General features: G+C 33.9%; 1 protein-coding gene across 4 annotated transcripts in view; it reads right to left on the bottom strand.

Moving 5' to 3' along the window:
* TENT2 (terminal nucleotidyltransferase 2) overlaps positions 1 to 24,377 on the bottom strand; it is a 60,981-nt gene that overhangs the window by 3,269 nt on the left and 33,335 nt on the right. For all 4 annotated transcript variants that reach the window (XM_069491947.1, XM_069491948.1, XM_069491950.1 and 1 more), the window contains exons 11-13: positions 19,000 to 19,043; positions 6,564 to 6,700; positions 813 to 904 (exon numbers count right to left, since the gene is read on the bottom strand). In XM_069491947.1, the coding sequence (XP_069348048.1) occupies positions 813 to 904; positions 6,564 to 6,700; positions 19,000 to 19,043 (273 nt within the window). The remainder of the gene's footprint in view (positions 1 to 812; positions 905 to 6,563; positions 6,701 to 18,999; positions 19,044 to 24,377) is intronic.

The raw sequence follows: 24,377 nt of genomic DNA, 5'->3' as shown, positions 1-24,377 counted from the left end.
ACAGAAAAAATTAGCCGGGCATGGTGGTGCATGCCTGTAATCCCAGCTACTCGGGAGGCTGAGACAGGAGGATCCCTTGAGCTCAGGAGTTTGAGGTTGCTGTGAGCTAGGCTAAGGCCACGGCACTCACTCTAGCCTGGGCAACAGAGTGAAACTCTGTCTCAAAAAAAAAAAAAAAAAAAAAAAATATCCTAAATCTGATGTTTTCTACAAACCCTGATTCTCTGTTCTGTTTTATCCTCAAGACTTACAAAGGTTTTCAATTTGGCATCTATGAGAACAATTTTGCCTTTTAAAGTCAGTTTCCCAGTGACTCAAAGAAAATGTCTCAAAGATACATTCAACTACATGTAAATAAATTTTAGAGAAGAAAGTATCTTCTGATCATTTAATTTTTAAAGTAAACAAGTTCTATTCATGAAAATCTAGCTTGCATTAAGTAACAATATTTTAAGTATGAAATATAAAAGAACTCATTTTATTTCAATATAAGAATCATGATATAAAGATTTTCTTCCATCTCTAAGTCATAAAATTAAGCTACAATTTACCACAAGTATGGGGGATGCATAAAGACTGCTCAAATATTACCAACTAGAAAGTTTAAATGCCCAAATTTGTGTTTATTATTTCTCCCAACTAAAGAATTTAAAATAGTTTTTAAAAATTAAAATTTAAAAGACTTGTAAATCACTTCAGGACATAAATGTATTACTTTTAAATGAAATACAACCCTAAAATTACTCAAGTAATTTTCTCAGTACCATGATGATAACTGGATGGTAAATACATAGTAGTCACAGGAAAACTACCTTCTACGCAAATGTATTTATTTCTCCATTCAATACCATCAGGCCTCGGAATGGCTTTGGCTTCACGAACTGAAATCATTTGACTATTCCAGCTATAAAAAAAAATTAATCACGTTAACCATTTTCATAATTTCCCTTTTATTATTTTTATTATATTAGTAGTAAGGCCTATGCTGATTTTCATACGGCATACTAAAACTTGCCTCAACATTCAGCACCACAATCCCCATTTCCCTCCTCTATTTTTTTCTCCATAGTGCTCATCATCTTCTAATAATTTGTTTATTTATGAACACTTACTGTTTACTATGTCATTGTTTATTGTGTGTCTCCCCCAAGTAGAATGAAAGATGCTGGATATTTATCTATTTTTCTCACTGTTCACCTAGTTGCTTGGTACACACCAGGTATTCAATATGTACTTACTAAATAAATGAAGTAATGTGAAAAATAAAGTGAAAGGGAACAAAAAATGTCACAACTATGCTCACTGTTAACACCCCAGTAAGAATTTATTTGTTAAGAGAGAGATAACCTTCTTGTGCTGTTTTCTGGTATCATTAAATAATTTTTGTTCAGGTGCATCTTTATTTGTATGATTTGGGAGAAAATTTTGAAATTTTCCAAGGAAGTATTATAAATACTTTTTTAGGAAAATAAAATTAATACTCTATATACTGTTTACTCAATATACAATATACTCTTATTGCTGTATATCAGATACAGCTGTTAATGAAATTTTATTCAAGTAAAACAATTTCATTAGCAGTCCTGAAGATAAATTGTCCAGTCTTTATTAACACTAACTACGTTTTTTTCTTTTTTTCATTCACCACTGATCAGAAGGCATATATTTTGTTTTTTAAAGATTTTTTCCAATTTCTCTACATTTCTAAGTTATTACAAGTATCTTCTTTTTTCCGAAGGAACATGCTAAAACATATATGACCACTCAGCTTGTAAATAAGAGAAAAATTAAGTTGATGAATAGCTGATATCTTTTTAGCAGTATTTATCTTTCTCTACCATTTCAGCAAGCAGAGAAAGACTATAGCTCAGGACCTTCGAACATTCACCTTATACTTTCTCTATTTATCAGCTAGAGAATCTACAAGAATATAATCATGGGTCCAGTTTGGCATTTGCTTCTGGAAATTTGCTTAATTTCCACATATTAAATATGCAAGAAAAATACTGCATCTTGTGAAGTCTGATCATCACAAAGCATCCTGAGTGGGATTTTTATTTTTGCTCTGATCAAGAGGAGTTTGTAAATACTTTATTGCAGTTCCAGTAGTATGGGCTCCAAACTGAAAAGGAGCATGCTGCTCTATTACTCCAAATGTTTCCAAAATTTTCTTAAATATAACAATGTAAAGGAAAGAGTTATATAACCATATACCTACCTGAACCAAAGTTACAGTATTAAACTTTGCAGTACTTCACTTTATATCAGTGAAGTCAAATTTCATTAATAAAATGAACTTTTTCCTTGAGACTATTTTTTTAAATATCAGCTTATAGGATAATTGAATCTGCAGAATTAAAATTGTAAACATTATTTTTAAAAGGCATAGATTTTCCTTTCAGAAGAATTTAGAATATTGAAATACTGTATCCTATTGTTAAATTATTAACCCGACTTTTATTTCCTTAAATCAAAGGTACTCTATCTTCACTACTACATTTCTATTAAAACTTCTTGAATTTACATTACATGCCACCACTTGGTTCTAAACTGGGTCACAGAAACAGTATGTGATATATATATCCATTTTCTTGATCATCCCTAGCCACATATCATTTAAGCTTCAACCTGTATCAACCCAGGTAATACAATTACTTAAAATGTATCATTTGAAGTACTCCAAAAAGAAAAAAAAAGAATACTTTGAATCACTACCATTTAGACCAATTCAATCCACTGTATTTTCAAAGAACTTTTAAGTATTTCTAATCATTACAACATGAGGGCTGGGTACAGTGGCTCACACCTGTAATCCTAACACTCTGGGAGGCTGAGATGGGAGGATCACTTGAGGCCAGGAGTTAAAGACAAGCCTGGGCAACATAGTGAGACCCCATCTCTTAAAAAAAAAAAAATACCATCTATCTGCTGACAACTCCCAAATATATCTCTGCAACCTCTCTCCTGAACTGTACGCTTGTATATCTAACTGTCTACTTAATATCTCCGTTTGAACATCTTATAGGTATCTCAATCTTAAAATGTTCACAATCAGCAATGCTCTTCTCTAGTCTTTCTCCATCACACCTAAGAGCAATTCCATCCTTCCTATTGCTTGGCCAAAAAAAACAGAAGTCATCCTTGACTCTTTTCTTTGTCATTCCACATCTAATCTGCCACAAATCAAAATACAAATGGAATATGACCATTTTTCATCCACTTCCACTGCAACCATCTTCATCCAAGCCACATCATTTCTCTTAGACTACTACAAGATTCTTCTAAGTAGTCCCCCTGCTTCTGCCCTTGGCTACCTTCAGTCCATTCTTATCCAGCAGCCAGAATGAACCTGTTATAACCTAGATCAGATAACATCATGCGTTTACTGAAACCTCTCCAGTGGTTTCCCGTATCACCCAGAGGAAAAGCCAAACTCATCAGAATTAACTAAAAGACTCCATATGTCTGGACTTCCTAAACTGTCTGTTGTCATTTCCTTCTACTCTCTTCTAGTCACACTAGCCTCCCTGCTGTTCCTTGAACATATTAGGAAAACCCCATCTGAAGGTCTTTGCACTTGCTTTTTCTTTTGCTTGGAAAGCTCTTCTCCCAGATAGCCACATTAATTCACACCTTCCACTCCATCAGGTTTTTATCTGAAAGTCACCTTTTCAGAGTGGGATTTTCCCTCACAACGTTAAATATTAAATTGCAATACTATCGGTATTAAAATTGCAACCACTGGGCACACCAGAACCACCTTTTTTGCTTTTGCTTTATTTTTCTCCACTTACCATACTTTAACACATTATACATTCTATTTGTTTATTGTCTATCTCTCCAGACTCCATGAAGGCAAAAATTTTTGTGTGTTTTCTTAACTGCTATATCCCCAGTGCATACAAAATACCTTGGTACATAGTAAGCACTCAATGAATATTTATTGAGTAAATAAAAGAAATGAGAAGAAAGAATCAGAATAAGAAAGGAGATAGAAAATTTGGGCCTTCATATTTCCTTAAAGATTCATATATTTATGTATGTATTACTTTTAATTCAACAGATAGTCCAGAAATAATGACATGCAATTAGGTATCCAAGTAATAAAAGGGATTATAACCTTTTAAGGTTCCTAGGATCTACAGTATTCTATGAGTCTATAAGATATTTATAACTTGAATTTTTCTTTTGTTAAAATAAAAAATGAGTACATTTGGATTGTGTTTTCTAAAATCCCTTGATCACCTGATCCTTTTGTCCTATTTTGTTAGTTCCCTATTCTTAGGTACAGTTCTAGAAGCCTGGCTTCATTTTAATAATTTTCAGCAGCAAAGTGTGAGGGAAGTAGGCAAGAAAAATTAGTAGATTTAAAGGACCATATAAAACTTCTGCAAGGTTTATACTATACATTCAAGCAATCCTTCCTTAACTGGTACTTCATTCTTTGTCTTTCAGTAAAGAGAATTTTTTTAATTAAATACTTCAAAGTTCAGAAGAAATCCTTATAAACATTTTTACAGCTGCCAGAATTCTTTTATAAGGCACCTAGCTCATTACCATGGCTACATTCTTGGCTGTGCTCCCTACAGTCAAATATCTGAAAATATCTCATAGGAAATGATAACTATATTATATGATAAAGTTTCAAAAGCTCTTTTCAAGCATCAGCATCCTAGCCAGTATCATTTGGTCCAACAAGCTAGCTCTCATTAGTATTAAACTAACACAGAAACCTACACATCTACCATCTTGTTTCAGTTCAACAAAGCAGCTGATTTTCAAGATATTTGTATCCAGATACTCCGATCCTAAATATACATGGCAGAAATATATCTTTCTTTTGTGAATCATTTTCCCTCTGAACAATCACACAATCCCTAACTTATATAACACAATAGATGATGCCACCAATACAGTCTAACAATTAAGGTGGTTTTGGAGTAACACTTGAATTTGAATTCTAGTTCTCCCATGATCTAGCTGCATTTCTGTGGGCAAGTTTCATGTATACAAATTCCCTAACCTTGTCAGGGATCATTGTGAGGATTAAATGAAATTCACAGGAATCAATCAGTATACTACAGGATACTAGGTAAACACTAAACATTTGCTACGGCTACTGCAGTGTCTTAAAAAGGAACTGTAGAATAACCACCAGAACTTTATAGTCTCTGCTGTCCCATGTCTCATACAGTCTTTAATCTTTCTTCATCTTAATATAAACAAAGGCTCCTCTCTTTTTATCCTTGTTGCCTCACTTACATTCAGATCCTGATAATTTTTAATTTGGACTATTGTAATTTCATTCTTACTGAACTACTTTCCTCCAGCACCTTTCCTACTCCTTTTCTTAACCTAATTCAGTAAGCTTTTAGTCACTTTAAGGATCTTTGAATCAGTCCAAGATCTCATTTTCTACTTCAAAATTAGTACCTCTCAAGTATTCACTATCTGGCACTGGGCTAGGTACTGGGGACCCAACTGCAAACAAACTGGCAGTCTGTTGTAAGCTTTACATTGAAGAATTTGAGTAACATTTCTTCCTACGTCCTACATTTCAAATCATCTCATGAGTTCAGTTTCTTTAGAGCTACCTGCATCACAGCAGAAAAGACCGTATCAACATTGCAATAAAGTATCATTGTTAAGTATGATGTTTGCAGTCAAATCTTCTGAAATACTACCCTTACTAGCTACGTGATCTTGGGCAAGTTACTTCATCTCTCTATGTGCCTCACTAGTAAAATGGGCATAATACCACATCATACGGTTATTACATGCACTGAATGAGATAATAAATATAATCTGCTCTGAGCCATTTTTCCCACCTAATAATAGCAATTAATTATTATTATTCTTTATTCCCCTCTCTAAACTTCTTCAAAGTGGTATCCTATGGTCACTATACCCACTTCTAACTTTGTACAATTCCTAAGTCTTCTCTGTTTCTCCTTCAAGTTTTCCTGGATTGATCAGAAGAGTTATGAACAACCCCTAATTCAACTCTATCAGGTCTTACAACTCATTCAGAAGTTCTTTCAGTTCTTTCCAGCCTGATTATACCTTTTATTTGTTTCATGTTTCATATCACCCTCAAAAAAAAAAGAACAAAAAGATGTATTCCTTGATTTGTATATCATACTAACACAACTATTTATTCAGACATCAAGTATTAAATAGATCTTTTCTAAGTTTGCCTTGGTTGTGTTTTTTACTATGCACCTTAAGTTCCTAGAAAATAGCTGTTCCAAACAACACAGCATCTACTTAGAACCAATACTTAAGGCCTACAGAGGCCCTACTGTGGAATAAGGCAACTTAACATAAAATAAGATCATTATTGAAGCCAACTAAAATTGGGCTTATTGAACTATACTTTTTTTATTAGCTAGGAATATGAAATCTATTTAGTTTCTAATAATTAGTCATTACATATTAAATTTTATTAACTCTATATTTCTGGACAAGTTTACAGCACTACAATTGACAAACACAGCTTCCGACCAAATTCACAGCACTCACTTATATATAAATGAGTAAACACAATTTAAAATTTTACTTACTCAAATTCTGTAGCATAATATTTAAGAAAGCCCAGTAAGAGGTCCCCAAGATTTGATTCATTCTTTGAGAGGTAAGGAGGAACATTACATGGAGCTTGATGTACAAGGTGCAGCTGTATAGCAGGACTAAAAGACTCCTGTCAAAGAGAAAAAGTCAAAAAATGTAAAGCCATTTAAAACACATACCAAGAAACTTTATAAATCCTGACCTAGGCTCTCTGAAGAAGAGAGAAGAAATTTTTTCTATGTAGGCAATTCGAAAACTTAAAGATTTTCTTCCATTAAAGATTTTACCAGTATTTGCAACAGGCCACAGTATACCTGAAAAACTAAGATATTCTAATTCTTGGTTTGAATATATGACTCAGTTAACCAAATAGATCCCTATGGTAGTAAAAGATCTTCTAACTCATAAATAAAACCTTACTCCACATACCAAGATTCCACCCAACAACATATAGATTTCTTCATAAATGTGTCTTATTCTTATTTCTAAAAGGAGTTGTACTTTATGTATGAAGGCAATACCAAGCACAAGGTAAAGAGCATTTTCTAACTGTCACTTTAAACTTCTCTCAAAGGCCATAAAAATATCTTTAATATATGAATAGTACTCATACTAATTTTAAGATTTTAAGTTTTGTTTTGTTTTTGTATTTTGTATCTTGGAACAGAAGACAGATGTTCAACCTGAATTAAATGTGAAATAGACAAAGAAGGCAGGGAGAAGAAGATAGGAAACATACCAACAAGCAATATTCAGCAAACTTTCACCATAATATTTACAAAGGAGGATATTATTTGCTTGCAGTAGAGGCACAAAGACCCTTAATACAAAGAACACTAATGAGTATTTATTCTTTATGCCTATGCCATTCATTTTCAGATCTGATCTTTCCTGTATTAACAGCAAGTTAATTTTGTATATTTCTAGCTTTGAAACATACAAAATGAACTACAGAGACTCTCAAGTAACATATATCCATAAGTTAGGAAATAATCTTTCTAAGGTAATTTGCACAGTACCATCAAACATGATTTTCTATTATTTCCCCATTGCCATCAGAGGAGAAATGAATTTTAAAAAGCAATTGGTTAAGGTAGCAGAAGGACAACTACAGTTAAAGTTCCCAACTATCTAATTTTTTTTTTTTTTTTTTTGAGACAGAGGCTTGCTCTTTTGCCTGGGCTAGAGTGCCATGGCGTCAGCCTAGCTCACAGCAACCTCAAACTCCTGGGCTTAAGCAATCCTACTGCCTCAGCCTCTCAAGTAGCTGGGACTGTAGGCATGCACCACCATGCTGAGCTAATTTTTTCTATATATTTTTAGTTGTCCAGATAATTTCTTTCTATTTTTTAGTACAGACGGGGTCTCGCTCTTGCTCAGGCTGATCTCGAACTCTTGATCTTGAGCGATCCTCCCGTCTCAGCCTCCCAGAGTGCTAGGATTACAGGCATGAGCCCCCGCACCCAGCCCCAACTATCCAGTAATAAATCGACCTTGGGTTTACAGAAACCAATTCAGTTAAAGACATCTAAATAAGTCCAAGCTGAAAAATAAAGACTGGTACCAGAGAGAAATAGGGTAGTGTATCATTTAATGCTAGTCCCCCAAAACCATCAGTAAAAACAAAGGAGCAAGAAAATGAAAATATCCCCTCAATTGCCCTCTTACCTATAATTCTATCTACAATTTTTAACTACCAAGAAGTGATTACATTTCTCTCAGAATAAAAATTCTATTCTGACCAAATTCATAAAGCTGGCACTCCTAAACTTAGCATTTCTCCTTACATTTCTAATTGCTGTAGTATTAATCATATTATAAAACTTAAGTAGAAATTTTAATTGCCTAATATAAGACTGGGGGTGGGCGAGAGTAGAAGAGAAACCACAATTTGCAGTAAAGAGTAAAGGCAGAAGGAAAAATAACAGATGAACTGCCTCTAGCCTCCTTTGTCTCTTAATTGTTAGGTATAAAATTTTACTTAAGGCAAGATTTTTTTTTTTTTTTTTTTTTTGAGACAGGGTATCACTCTGTCACCCAGGCTAGAGTGCAGTGGCATCATCATAGCTCAGTGCAGCATCAAACTCCTGGGCTCAAGCGATCCTCTTGCCTCAGCCTTCTAAAGTGCTAGGATTACAGGCATGAGCCACCATGCCCAGCTAACATTATTTAAAATTATGAAATTTAAATGTTATTCTCTGGAAAATCAAACAAAAGGCATAATGCAGATCAAATAAGAAAAGGAGGTCATTTTAATAGCTTCTGCTCCGAAAGCTTCTTACTAATTTTGATTTCTGGCACCTAGCATAATAAGCATTCAATTTATGAAATGATGCTTAAAAAGAAGTCATTTTCTTACCTGAAGTTTAAAACTGCTTGCAACTTTTTAAAATCTGTGTTTTGTTCAATAATTTAAAGAAAAAGATTAGCAACTGTGACATTAAAACTGAAGAGTTGTGAGATTTAGTCTACTAAAATGCTGAATGATCTTGGACCAACAATTTGCCACTCTCCTCTTAGCTCCACTGTTCTTTTTCACGGTAATATTTTAAAAAAGGGTCATGTCATCCTTACTGAGGGAGGAAATGAAGGAGAAATCCAAAGCTAAAATTAAAAAGATTAGGATGCACCTAAAAGAAGTTACAGGTAAACAGGAATTCCATCTATCCTTAATAGATCCCCAGTTGTTAGTAACCATTCACATTCCAGAAAGATTCTCTGCTTTAAGACTTCAACAAAGAATTTCTTTTAAAGGGAACTCTCCCACTGCAGTTACATGTTTAAGAAAAATACATGCTACTTCAGATAGGATAATAGGTGCAGAACTTAAACTAATACTTTAGAAAGCACATAAAGAGCAGCCCAAAAGTCAAAGAGAAAAAAAGCAGTCTTAAAATTGCAAAGTCAGGCCTGGCACAGTGGCTTGACCTGTAAGCCTATCGCTCTGGGAGGCTGAGGCAGGTGGATTGCTTTGGATTGCTTGAGTGCAGGAGTTCAAGACCAACCAGAGGAAGAGCAAAACTCTGTTTCAATTGAAAACAGAAAAAATTAGCCGGGCATGGCGGTGCACACCTGTAGTCCCAGCTACTTGGGAGGCTGAGGCAGGAGGATCACTTGAGCCCAGGAGTTTGAGGTTGCAGTGAGCTACGATGATGCCACTGCACTGTGCCCAGGATGACAGAGTGAGACTGTCTCAAAAAAAAAAAAAAAAAAAAAAAAAAAAATTGCAAGTTAAGTCCATGGAAAAGCAATTTAACTAATACCATCTATTTCTTTAATAAACAAATTTTTGGATTACCAATATTATTGCTGTTTGATCATTTAAATAAAGAGAAGATTTCTTTATTAAATTTTTAGGTTGATATCTTTCTATTTTGTTTGTTTGTTTGTTTTTTTGAGACAGTCTCGGCCCTGTTGCCCAGGCTAGAATGCAGTGGTGTCACCATTGTTCAAACTCCTGTGGGACTCAAGTGATCCTCCTGCCTCAGCCTCCCAAGTAGCTGGGACTGTAAGTGCATGCGACTGCACCCAGCTAACTTTTCTATTTTTAGTATATGGCGTCTCACTCTTGCTCAGGCTGGTCTTGAACTCTTGATCTCAAGCGATCCTCCCTCCTCGGCCTCCCAGAGTGCTAGGATTAACAAGCATGAGCCACCATACCCGGCCTGATATCTTATTAATATTTTGTGCTTCTAATAACCAAATGATATTTAAATGTGTTGATATTTTTGAAGATACATAATCTTTTGTTTCTCTTCAATGTCATCAAGTTAAAAAAATTTAAACAGAAAATCCCTTGAAAACATCTGAAAGTCCTACTGCTTTTGTCCATACAACTGCCCACCAAAAATGGCAAAAACACCTTTTGCCAGACTCCATCATTTTTCTGAGGCTATACCATAATATCTTACTTTACCTTCAAAGTTTAAAATTTGGACAATTAAGCACTTTCTGGAATAAGTTAGACTGGCTAAACTTCTATTTGGTAACTGTTCTTTAAAACAATATAAGGCTTAAACAAAAGATGACCACTTTCAATCTCCAGGCAAACAAATTTAAGTTGCATAATTTCCTAACAGTATGAATTCTTGAACCCTAGAAATAAATGTTGAGGAAAGTCCCAAAGAAAAGGAAAACTGAAATGGAATGTTTAAGCAGAGTTCTGCCTGAATAGAGAAGGAACCAAGTGGTATCTTAAAGTTCCCGCCAAGCTATCTTAATTGCACGCAGGTCACCACTAATCTGGTGATGTATGTTAAAAATTGATCATTAAATTTCCTTTAAATTATATCTTATTTTAGTACATTTTAAAAGTTTTGAAATCAACATAAGTATCTAACATAAAGTAGAGGTACTATAATGAAGTGGCTGAGAGCATGAGCTTTGAACTCAGACCTATGTTTGAAACATTGCCCTTCTATTAGCTGTGTGAACTTAAGTTACCTAGCTTTCCTCAGATTGTTCACTTGTAAGAAAAATAATAGTACTCATAGGATTGTTATAAGGACTTATTATTTAGTTTATACCAGGCATCATCATTCCTCTGTCACCCAGGCTGCTGGAGTGCAGTGACCTGACCATAGCTCACTGTAACCTCAAACTCCTGGGCTCAAGGGATCCTCCCACCTTAGCCTTACCAGGAGCTGGGACTACAGCGCACACCAACATGCCTGGCTAATTTTTTGTAGAGATTGCATCTCGCTATGTTGCTCAGGCTAGTCTAGAATTCCTGGCTTCCAGCGATCTTCCTACCTTAGGCCTCCCAAAGTGCTAGGATTACAGGCATGAGCCACCGTGGCCAGCCTAGATAATTAATCTCTTCATCTTTTTAAAATGGAAAAAAGTTGCTATATGTGCGTAAAGTCATCCCTAGGTATTCTGGCAGGGAGGTGGTATAATTGATTCCTGGGCCCCCAAGGATGCTAAAGTTCCTTATACATAAAATGGCATAATATTTGCATATAACTCACCCCCACCCTCCAATGTACTTTAAATCATCTCTAGATTATTTATTATATCTAATACAACATAAACACTATGTGTGTGAATAGTTGTTACACAGTATTTTTATTTGTATTTTTTATTGTTGCATTATTATTTCTTATTGTTTTCTCCCAAGTATTTCTGATCCACAAAAGGTTGAATCCAAGAATGCGTAACCCACAGACAGAGGACCAATAGGCATATCTCATTTTATTGTACTTGGCTTTATTGTGTTTTGTGGATATTGTATTTTTTACAAATTAAAGGTGTGTGACAACCCTGTACCAAGCAATCTATCACCACCATTATTTCAAAAACATGTGCTCACTTTGTGTCTCTGTCCATATTCTGGTAATTCTTGCAATATTCCAAATACTTTTATTATTACTACATCTGTTATGGTGAACTTTGATATTACTATTGTAATTGCTTTGGGGTGCCACAAACCACATCCATATAAGATGGCAAACTTAATCAATAAATGTAGTATGTTCTGATTGTTCCACCAACCAACTGTTCCCAGTCTCTCTCCCTCTCAGATTTCCCTATTCCTTGAGACACAATATTGAAGTTAGTCTGATTAATAACACTACAATGGCCTCTAAATATTCAAGTGAAAGAAAAAGTCACATATCTCTCACTTTAAATTAAAAGCTAGAAATGACTGGGCTTAGCGAGGAAGGCATGCAGAAAGCCAAGACAGGCCGAAAGCTAGGCCTCTTGCGTCAGTTAGCCAAGTCGTTCATGCAAAGGAAAAGTTCCTGAAGAAAATTACAAGTGCTACTCCAGTGAACACACATATTAAGAAAGCAAAAGAGTCTTATTGCTGATATGGAGAAAGTTTTAGTGGTCTGGATAGAAGATTAAACCAGCCACAACATTCCCTTAAGACAAAAGCTAATCCAGAGCTAGGTCCTAACTCTCTTAAATTCATTGAAGGCTAACAGAGGGTAAGGAAGCTGCAGAAAAGTTTGAAGCTAGCACAGGTTGGTTATAAGGTTTAAGGAAAGAAACTATTTCTGTAACATAAAAGCACAAGGTGAAGCAGAAAGTACTGATGTAGAAGTTGCCACAAATTATCCTGAAGACCTAGCAAACTGATGAAAGTAGCAACACTGCACAACAGATTTTCATTGTAGACAAAACGGCCTCCTATTGGAAGATGCCATCTAGGACTTTCATAGCTAAAGAGGAAAAGTCAATGCCTGGCTTCAAAGGACAGGCTGACTCTCCTATTAGGGGTTAACACAGCTGGTGATTTAAAGTTGAAGCCAATGCTCATTCACCACTCTGAAAAGCCTAGGGCCCTTAAGAATTATGCTAAAGCTACTCTGCCTGTGCTCTAGAAAGGGAACAACAAAGCCCAGATGACAGTACATCTGTTTATAGCATGGTTTACTGAATATTTAAAGCTCACTGTTGAGACTCACTGCTCAGAAAAAGATTCCTTTCAAAATATCACTGCTCATTGACAAAGCATCTGGTCACCCAAGAACTCTGGATGAAGATGTACAAGGAGATTAATGTTGTTTTCATGCATGCTAACATAACATCCATTCTGCAGCCCCATCCATCGAGGAGTCATTTCAACTTTGAAGTTTAAGAGATATATTTTGTAAGGCCATAGCTGCCATCGATAGTGAGTTCTCTGATGTATCCAGGCAAAGTCACCTGAAAACCTTCTGGGAAAGATTCACCATTCTAGAGATGCCATTAAAAACATTCATGATTCGTGGAAGGAGGTCAAAATATCAACATTAACAAGAGTTTGGAAGAAGCTGATTCCAAACCTTATAGATGACTTTGAGGGGTCTAAGACTTTAATAGAAGAAGGAACTGAATATGTGTGGAAATGGCACATCAGAATTAGAAGGGGAGCCTGAAGATGTGACTCAATTACAGCAATCTTATGATAAAATTTGAATGATGAGGGTGTGCTTCATACACATCAGCAAACAAAGTCATTTCTCGGGATATAATCTACTGTTGGTGAAGATGTTGTGAACAATGTTGAAATGACAACAAAGTATTTAGAATATTATATAAACTTAGTTGATACAACAGTAGCAGGGTTTGAGAGGACTGACTCCAATTTTGAAAGTAGTTCTACTTTGACTAAGATGCTATCAAATAGCATCACATGCTATAATCTTTTGTGAAAGGAGGAGTCAATTGATGTGGCAAACTTCACTGTTGTCTTATTTAAGAATTTGCCACAGCCACCCAAACCTTCAGCAACCGCCACACAGATCAGTCAGTAACCATCAACACTTAGGCAAGACGTTGCACCAGCAAAAAGCTTACAACTCACACTGAAGGCTCAGAAGATAGTTAGCATTTGTTAGCAATAAAGTATTTGTAAATTGAGTTATACGTATTATTTTTTCAGATATATTGCTGTTGCACATTCAATAGGCTATAGGACTGTGTAAATATAACTTTATATGCACTGGGAAACCAAAAAATTCATATGACTCGCTTTATTGCAGTGGTCTGGAACCAAACCCACAGTATCTCCAAGGTATGGCTGTACAGTTATGTGTCACTTAATGACAGGGATACATCCCAAGAAATGCTTCATTGGGTCATTTTGTCATTGTGTGAACATCACAGAGTATGCTTACACAAATCTAGATGGTATAGCCTACGTGTGTAGTAGGCGCCTAGGCTACAAATCTGTACAGCATGTTACTGTATTGAATACTGTAGTCAACTATAACACAATAGTAAGTTTCTGTGCATCTAAATATAGAAAAGGTATAGTAAAAATACAGTATAAAAGATAAAAAATGGTACACCTATATAGGGTACTTACCATGAATGGTGCTTACAGGACTGGAAGTTGCTCTGGGTGAGTCAGTGATTAAGTGGTAAGTGAATATGAAGGCCTAAGGTTACCATACATTACTATAGACTTTGTAAACACTGCAGAGTACACTTAGACTACACTAAATCTATATTTAAAAAAAAAGTCTTCCTTCAATGATAAATTAATCTTAGCTTACTGTAACTTTTTAACTTTATAAACTTCTAAAATTTTTAACTTTTAACTCTTTTGTAATAACACTGGCTTAAAACACACACTGTACAGCTATACATAATTATTTTCCTTATTTCCTTAATCTGTAAGTCTTTTCTTTAAAATTATTTTTTACTTCTAAACTTTTGTGAAAAACTAAGACACAAATACACACATTGTCCTAGGCCTACACAGGGTCAGGATGATCAGTATCACTGCCTTCCACATCTACATCTTGTCCCACTGGAAGGTCTTCAGGGGCAATAATAAACATGGACCTGTCATCTCCTATGATAACAACGTTGTCTTCTGTAATATCTCCTTAAGGATCTGCCTAAGGCTGTTTTTTGTTTGTTTGTTTTTCTTTTTCTTTTTGTTTTTAGAGTCTCCCTCTGTCGCCCAGGCTGAAGTGCAGTGGCATCATCACAGCGCATTGTAGCCTCAAACTCCTAGACTCAAGAGATCCTCCCGGCTTAGCTTCCCAAGTACCTGGGACCACAGGCATACGCTACCATGCCCAGCTAATTTTATTTGTTTTTTTTAGAGACAAGGTCTCACTATGTTGCCTAGGCTACTCTCAAACCCCTGGCTTCCAGCAATCCTCCTGCCTCAGCCTCCTGAGTAGCTGGAATTACCAACATGAACCATTATGCCAAGCTACAAGGCTGTTTTATAGTTAACTTTTTTTAAATAAGCAGGAGTATACTCTAAAATAAAGGTAAAAGTATAGCACAGTAAAAACTAGGCAAAAGGAATTTTTCAGCTTCATTATACACTTACGGGACCTCTGTCATATATGTGGTCTGTCATTAACCAAAACATCACTATGTGGCACATAACTATATATGCATATATGTAAAATTTAAGGTGTTTTTAACATATAACTACACAAAAGAGCTCTACATTCTTAGAATTCTTTATTTCATAATTATAAAGGAGAGAGTTATTTTCTTACATTTCTATTCTGTTAACATAAATAGCTTCCTAGAGTACCAAGATACTGTTAGGGAAGGAAATAAATAACTAAAAAACATAAGTTATCTTAATAACTCTACCTAACATAAATCTAGGTAAACCGCATAATAACATGTTTGCATTAAAATAAAGATCCCTTCATAAGTTTAACCCCAGTTTATAAATTTAAACATTCTCAGCTTCATTTAACTCAATAGTAAATACTCTGCCCCCATCACTTACATAATTTTTAAGTCAATAAAAATTAAGTAGTAATAATCAATAATTCCATACTATAATATAGCTTTTAGAGAAAATGATGTTTATAGCCTTTTATCTTTCTTTCACATTCAATATCACAATTGAATTGAAACATACCAACTTTCAAAATATTTTAAATATTTTATAAATTTTGAGAAAATTACTAAAAAGAGCATAACATATTGGGCAACAAATTTATTCCATTCCAAACTGTTTCCTGTTGTTTTACAAATAAAATCCTACTGTATATTAGCTCAAAATTTAAAAGAACCTGTGGCTTCATTTGCAAAGTTGTTTGTTACTGTAAAATTTTAAGTCATTCCCAAACTGATTTATACAAGCTGAAATTCTGCCATATCTACTTTCCTTAAACAAAGGTATTTATACATAAATAAAATGTAATAAACAACAGAAGTTAGATAAAATGATATGTTAGTGAACACTACTGCATTCTTGCCTTCCCCCAAGAAACATAGTATTTTGGAAAAAATACCAGTACAGCTTGGATCAATCATGTAGCCTTTCTTTTTTTTTTTTTTTACTTCCAGAATGACAGTTAAGAAGCCTTTCTAAGACCTAGTTTCTTCATCAGTGAAAGAGGATTAATACTTTGCAAGTTTATTTGTTCAGGATTAAAGAAACTATATGAAATTTACAGTGTACTAACATATAATGGATACTACATAAATGATAGCTATTATTAGTAATACAAAACAAGCTGATTTGCTTGCTCCATCAGCTGGACTACCAAAGAAGTACTCAGTTTCATATAAAACAAAAAATCCTATAGAAGAGGTGGGTAGTTAAGTCCTTATCCATGAAAACACCAACCTTATAGTAAAGGTAAGAGGGTTTTTTTTTTTTTTTTTTTTTTGAGACAGAGTCTCACTCTGTTGCCCAGGCTAGAGTGAGTGCCGTGGCGTCAGCCTAGCTCACAGCAACCTCAAACTCCTGGGCTCAAGCGATCCTCCTGTCTCAGCCTCCCGAGTAGCTGGGACTACAGGCATGCACCACCATGCCCGGCTAATTTTTTCTATATATATATTTTAGCTGTCCATATAATTTCTTTCTATTTTTAGTAGAGATGGGGTCTCGCTCTTGCTCAGGCTGGTCTCGAACTCCTGAGCTCAAAGGATCCACCCACCTCGGCCTCCCAGGGTGCTAGGATTACAGGCGTGAGCCACCGCGCCCGGCCCGGGGTTTAAATATTTATGATGGCAATGTAACCACACCTGAAGGCAAACTGGGACATTCCTAATCTAGCAGGTCTTGCTATTAGCATTTTTTAAAGCACCGAGGCTGGGCTAGTTTAAACTTGTTTTCTCATTACAGGCATAGAAATAAGATTATTAGCAAAACAGGCAGGGATGGAGAATGTAAGGCCAGACACAGTGAAGATGAACAGAAGTCAGGACTCCGTCATGGGGAAAAGCTGGATAATTAGAAAAATTAGAAAAAATGGAACAGAAGTGAAAATGAGGCTGTTCATGCTAGAATATAAGTATGAACCTGGGTATCTTATTACAAAAACAATACTTCTGCCCCCAACCACTGTACATTAAACTGATATTTCACCAGTATCTTACATTAGTAAAAAGGGTTTTAAGTGAGGTTTCTGCAAAACTATTTTTCAATATACAATAATAGATTCTTTTAAGGATAAATTTAACCACTAGATTCTTTGTATGCTGAAAAATATATGCAGCTCTTTCTATACTGAAACCTGGGGCTCACAGAAAAATAAGGTTGAGAGAATAAAATGAAACACACAACCATTGTGTTGGACCTTTTGGTATAAGCTAACAATCAATACTTTATAGAGGGAGCAAAACATTCAAGAATAAAGCCAAAAAGTTCAAGTCACTTCTATTTCTGTACTTTCTGATTCTTTCATTTTTCATAATGTTTTAAGAGAGCATAAAGACTGATCCTTAGCTATATTAGAAACTCATTATAATAGTTCGTAACAGCAAAAATTAGTTTTTAAAAAGCGGAAGAAAAGACAGATCGCCAGATGCCAAAAGGTTCTTGTCATAGTCTCTTCTAGTAGATAATCCTCCAGAAAATGGGAGATCCTCACTATAGCAAGGCTCTATTACAACCAACCTTTATTATCCAGTACCTCGCATGTGTGTATTATAATAATAGCCGATGGTCAAAAATAAGAACATCAGTTCTTCTCAATTAACAGAGATTAAACTAGTAATATATTTTAATTGATGTTCCATGCCAACTATGTTTATAATATTTTGTGTGATACAATAAGTTCCTTGAAAACTCATCATCCAAATTGCTTATTACATTCTCCTCTGTAATATGACCATTCAGTAAGTTTAGAAAACAGTAAAACAGCTCTTCTTATTATAAGTATGTGAAACAGATAAAAGTTATGTGGTTTCAGAAGATTGGTCAAACATTCTAAACAAGTAGCTTAAATATTATTTCCAAATAAAACCAGGAACAAGGATGACTATGGAGGAAAACAGAAATGATAGGACTATAAAACAAGGCAACAGAATTCTAGAGAAAGAACACAAGAAAACTGAAAAAGAAACACAAGGATTCATACAGATTATGAATATGTACATTACTTAGGATTCTCTAAACTCAAATTGAGTATACGCTAAATTTTTTCTAGGAGGCACACTTCATTTCTTGAATGTTTCCAATTAATTTCAGCAGGATTCTTAACATTATGCAGACAAGAATCGTATACTAATGTTAACTCTTTTGGTGTATTATTTGGCAAAATCAAATGAAAGTAAAAAGATTGTTCAACTTCTTTTTCCCCTGCTTTTCAAGTATAAATATACTGGGCTGAAAATTTTCTAAGTTACTAATTAAAGAAATGCTATAAAACTATACTTTAAAAAGTATGAAGAAAACTAGAATAAGGCCAAATGGGCCTTGACCAACTGAGTATTATTAATTCCCATTATTGATAATCATGAGCATCATGCAAAAAAAATTCCACTTCCACCATTAATATAACTGACCAGATTTGTCAGCCAATAACCAAATAAAATATCAGAATTTTCTGAAAAAGTATATGAAACATTTTAAATGTTCTAGTGGCCAATGCCTCAGCCTGTACAGAAAATGTTATCACATACTTAGCCTTACTATTTTTATATTTACATTAATACTGCATATAATAGTTCTACATACACTTGACATAATATGTATTATAATAATTTATAAGAAACACTTACTGGGTAAATTTTTTGGAGGGATGGAAGGATGGGTTCAGGTAGGGCTATAAAAAGAAAAAGTTTAAAGCTTCCGTGATTCACATGATTCAATTTACAATGCAATAATTTGTCAGCTACACCCCAGGTAAAAGACTACAAGGGTTTATGCTAAAAAATTCAACAGTTTTCATATATTTCATGAAATTAATCCTAATCCCTAAAAATTTAAACTTAAAATATATCACAGTTGACAATTAAAGATTTTCTTAATAAACTATATATCCCTATGTAAACCGACATTCCTTATATAATTTTAGGATAATAAGCTATCAGTAAAAGGACATATGTCATCTGGTCTAACATCAGACATACACACAAAATAAGCAAGACAGGATTGTTCTACAGATACTAAGTGGACATTGCTAAGGTGGAAGTAGCTATTAAAAAATATAATTTTAAAAGTATAGTTCATTGATACTATATTATGAGAGAACAACAGTTCTATCATAATTGTCATTTATTATTTAATTTCCACAATATCAAAACTGAAATAGTTCCAGGAAATTGATGTACTGCAAAAATAAAATAAATAAAATAAAATAGAATAAAAGAAAATCTTCAACTTCATTAATACATTTTTTAAAAGATCACCTCAGTAAAAGTTAGAAATCTAAATCAGGAGATTTGCACCAATCTGCTATAAAATAAAATTTCACACAAAGGAATCATTATCCTCATGTTACCACCGTATTTTTTGTCATTCTTCACCATTCAATAGTTTTAAACAAATCCAATCTCATTAAATGCATTAGCAGTGATTTGACATCATTATAAGTGGAATAATATAAAAAAGCAAAGTGCCTAATATTCATAATATAAGAAATAACTATAAAATATGATGTCCTGAGTATGGTAAAATGCAACTAATACATTTTCAAGATTTCTTTAATATTAGAGAAACCAAACGTATTACAATATGATATGCTTTGTATTTAAGAATTAGAAATACATTATATATAACTAAATAAACTCAATAACAAAGAATATTTAATTCACTTTTAGTTTGTTATTTTGCAAAAACTTTAAAGTGACTTCTGGAATACATCCATGTACATGTAATCAACCATTATGACCAACTTACATGGTCTCCAACTATAATTACAAGGGTATAAATTCCTACCACTTAGTATAAAGTAGGATGCTTTATTTAAATTTCCCTTCTATATTATGCTTCATCCCCAAGTTGAAAACTGGAATAAAATAAAATTCTGTGATAGCCTGTACATTTTCAGCATATGACTAAAAATATTAGGAGGAAAAAACTCACTCATTACTTACCAGAATCACTCTTAGGAAGTAGGATATATTTCTAACCCCTGTCCCCAGGCATTCAAATGCTCAAAATTCCAGAAGACCCTCCAAGTAAACTCAAGCCCCAGTCACTTTAATTCTAAATGTCTTTACCTTTATATAACACTTTTTAATGGCTTTCTTATAGTTTTAGTTTTAATACAGAAGTCAAACTGGAAAATCTTATTAGAAATTAGTTTACTTAAAAACCTGAATTTCTTACTAATAAAGAATAAAACCTTAAATAAATAGTTAAAACCTGAATTTCTTTCCCATTGAATACTCCAGTAAATTAAAATTATAATGAAAGCATTAATAAAGATTATAGAAAATTAGAATAAAGAAATTTTAGCTCATTCTAAAAGCATAACTAGAATACTAGGAGACAAAAACAAATACTAACCACTGGTTAAGGATTTTTCAATGGACAAAAGAGCCTTTCTAGAACAAAGCAATTTGGAGGCTGGGAAGCAGGGATATTATTCAGTAAATTCTTTGTCTTACAACCTTCAAGATTTCTAACCACTATTCATTAGAGAAACAATTAGTGTACTATGGCAGTTATTGTTAACACTGTCCTGATATTAATCTCAAAGAGTTCAGTAATTTAAATGTTTATCTTTCTTCGAAGCAATATAAATTCTGAAACAATCTGGCTATATCGCCTATTCTGACTTCAGAATTTTGGACAATAGGTTAAGGGAGAAAAGAAACAAAGAAAGAAAGAAAACTCATTATTTCAGTAATGCCTCAAGTATAGCTAATATACAAGATTTTACTTTGCCTGCAGTTCAGATGAAGACTTGCTGATCAGGAACTCACAAATTTATACTCATAAACTTTTTATATTGATTTATCAAAAATCCAACTATTAAAAAAGCAGACTGGCTGGGAGCAGTAGCTGACGCCTGTAATCCTAGCACTCTGGGAGGCCAAGGTGGGAGGATAGCTTAAGGTCAGGAGTTCCAGACCAGCCTGAGCAATAGCGAGACCCCATCTCTACAAAAAAATAGAAAATATAGCTGGGCATGGTGGCACACATCTGTAGTCTCAGCTACCCAGGAGTCTGAGGCAGGATTACTAGAGCCCAGGAGTCTGAGATTGCAGTGAGCTAATGATGACACCACTGCACTCAAGCCATGGTGACAGAGCAAGATGACTCTGTCTCCAAAACAAAAACAAAACAAAAAAGCTGATTTTCAATAGTACTAAACAACCATTAATTTTGAAAAAGCAAGGACAATTTTAAAAGGCCTACCAGACAGTTCTGTACCTGGGAATATGGTAAATATTCCACGAATGTTCATTAATGTTATTATTTCTAACCAATGGATAATTCTGCCTTTATCATTAACTCTTAGAGTGTCATTAAAATCTCTTCTCAATAGGTTTTTCCCCTCAGCCATCTTTTCAAGTACATGTAGTCTATCATTGGCTATTAAAATTTATTTAAGGAAATGCCTTAATCTTTTTAACCTTTCTACATATAGAACACCTGTTTCCTACCTCTGTTCATGGCAGAAAAGATATTAAAGCATTTCGTAAGTTAAATAAAAACTTAAAGGTCACTTAATCCAACTGTTTATGTTACAGATGAGAATATTAAGATCACAGAGGCACAAATAACATGACCCAAATCACAAAAACTAGTTGTTTATAGCAGAGCTGGAACTGCTCAATACGCTTTGCAGGCTCTTGTATGCCCTTTCCCTTCATAGTAATGTGATACTGCCAAGAAAAGCAACTACCTATTTTAATCACTCTGATTTCTTCTAGGGAGGAGTAGCTTTAATATGCCAGTATAGAGTTACATATTAGCTCTAGGTAGCTGACGTCCTTCAAGAAAGACCTAGGAATGGCTAATTATAGTGTCATTAGTTACAAACCACCTCAGTAAATGGGATCACATTGTCAAAAATATGTTTAACAAAATCTAAACCAAATTTTAACACGATTTCATTACACTGGCAAAATACTAATGTTTAAAATTTTAATTTGCTCGCAAAACCATGCAGGGGCACTTGAGATTAAAGTACATTTTTCTAAAGAAGTCAATCAAATTAAAGTTTTAATGTAACCAGTAAGAATGGAGAGATAGGGCATATATTCTGGATGTTTATGTGTGTTAAATGCTTTAGTTAAATCTAATTTTTAAATCACTACTAAAACTATGAATAGTCACTGATTGAATGGTGGTACATGGATGCTTTATTATTCTTTATATTTTATATATATTTTAGAAATTCTTATCTATTCAATTTTTAATAAAAGTGAACTGCAATACACAAGGGGACAGAGTTCACTTTTAAAGAACCAAATGTAATTTATGTTTCAGATTGAACTGTAAAACTGGACAAAAAATGATTAGTGACATATAAAGTAGTATCTAAAACAGTCAGTCACATGTTTCAAATCCTTTTAGAGGAGCAAATAGATCCCTAAACCAGTACGTATCAAGACTGGTCAGCAATAAAAAATACATGTGTTAAGATTAGCTTGAAACATTTTAACAATGAAGAGGAAGATTATATTACACCTCTGATGACTGATTAATAAAACGCTGGTCCATTTAAATTATTTCAAGTCTCTCTTGATAAGTCAAAATAATTCATTTGATTCAAAGGTAAATACATTTCTTATTTAATATATATTACAAAACATCTGCAAGTACAAGTATAAAGAAAACAAATCCAACTGTCCATAAATAACCCCTGCTAAAATTCTGGCACATATCTTTTCGGTATTTGTATACATATAAACATAAACAACACATACTTACTATTTTTAAATAAAATAAGCATCATGGTGTATAAGACTTAATATATAATGAGTATTTTCTTATATCATTAAATATCTTAAAAAATGATTGTGAGTGGCTATGTAGATTTCATATTGGGATAGATCATAATTAATATAACCATTCCCCTTTTCGAGAAAACTTTGATTACTTCTAATCTTTCATTATTTCAATAAACACCACAAAAAATAGCTTTATATAAATGCATATATGTGTCACTGATTATTACCTTAGGATAAAGTCCTAGAAATAAAATCACTGAGTCAAAAGACACGAATATAAATATTGAAACACTGCTTTCTAGTAGGGTTATACCAAATTGAGACTCTCACCACAAGTAAATGAGTGTGAACTCCATTTTGTCATTTTTTTAAGGATATATATTAACCCCACGTCTGTAATACATGTTGTAAAATATTTTACAACTAAATTTTTGAATAAAAAAATAGAGAGTTTAACATTATATTCTCTGTCAAGAAAGTAGAGTACCAAATTCACCCTAAGAGCATACCATTTGCTTTGATGACCAAGGAGAGAATGGCTGACATCTTAGAAAAATTAAGAACATTAACATAAACACTTTGGTCACCCTATCTCTAGGCAAAGGTGGGATGAAGATGTGCCTGAAGGTAAAATCAAGATTTTCTTAGGAACTAGCTGTAAGTCTACTCCAATTGAGATAAATATGAAAAAATGCTCACAAATTCCCTACTGTAGAGCAAAGTTTCCTGAACTGTAATAAACTGAGAAAATTAAAGTGTGTGTGTGTCTGTCTATCTGTTTCAGAGGTTGAGGGTGGGTAACAATTATACTGTTTTGGGATGGTCTATCAGTTATTCTGAGATTCTATCCTTACTTTTTTGGTGTTAATATGCACCATCTTTTATGAAGTCATGGTAGGAATCAGTAGCAATTGTTTGGTTCTGATACTTAACAAAATAAAAACTCCAATTCTTTTTTTTTTTTTTGACACTTAAGTATTTCTTGAAATCTAAAAGCCATGCCATAATGCACAAATAAAAGAAGATGTAAAAACTTTATTTACTTAAGACCATGTTTTTACAGAGGAAAAAAACCAAACACACCAAACAAATTATAGTTATTCGTTTGTCCAAAAACTTTGGAATTAAAAGAACTGAACTTGGCATTTAATGCGTGGCTAGATATACATTTGAAAACCCCTGCAAAGAAAACAAAAGCTGGAAAAAATAAAACAAGTATTAACATTAACAATCTTTGGGTATGGAAATAC

Source organism: Eulemur rufifrons, chromosome 17, assembly GCF_041146395.1.
Source record: "Eulemur rufifrons isolate Redbay chromosome 17, OSU_ERuf_1, whole genome shotgun sequence".
Lineage (NCBI taxonomy): Eukaryota > Metazoa > Chordata > Mammalia > Primates > Lemuridae > Eulemur > Eulemur rufifrons.
This window is presented reverse-complemented; position numbering and strand designations above follow the sequence as displayed.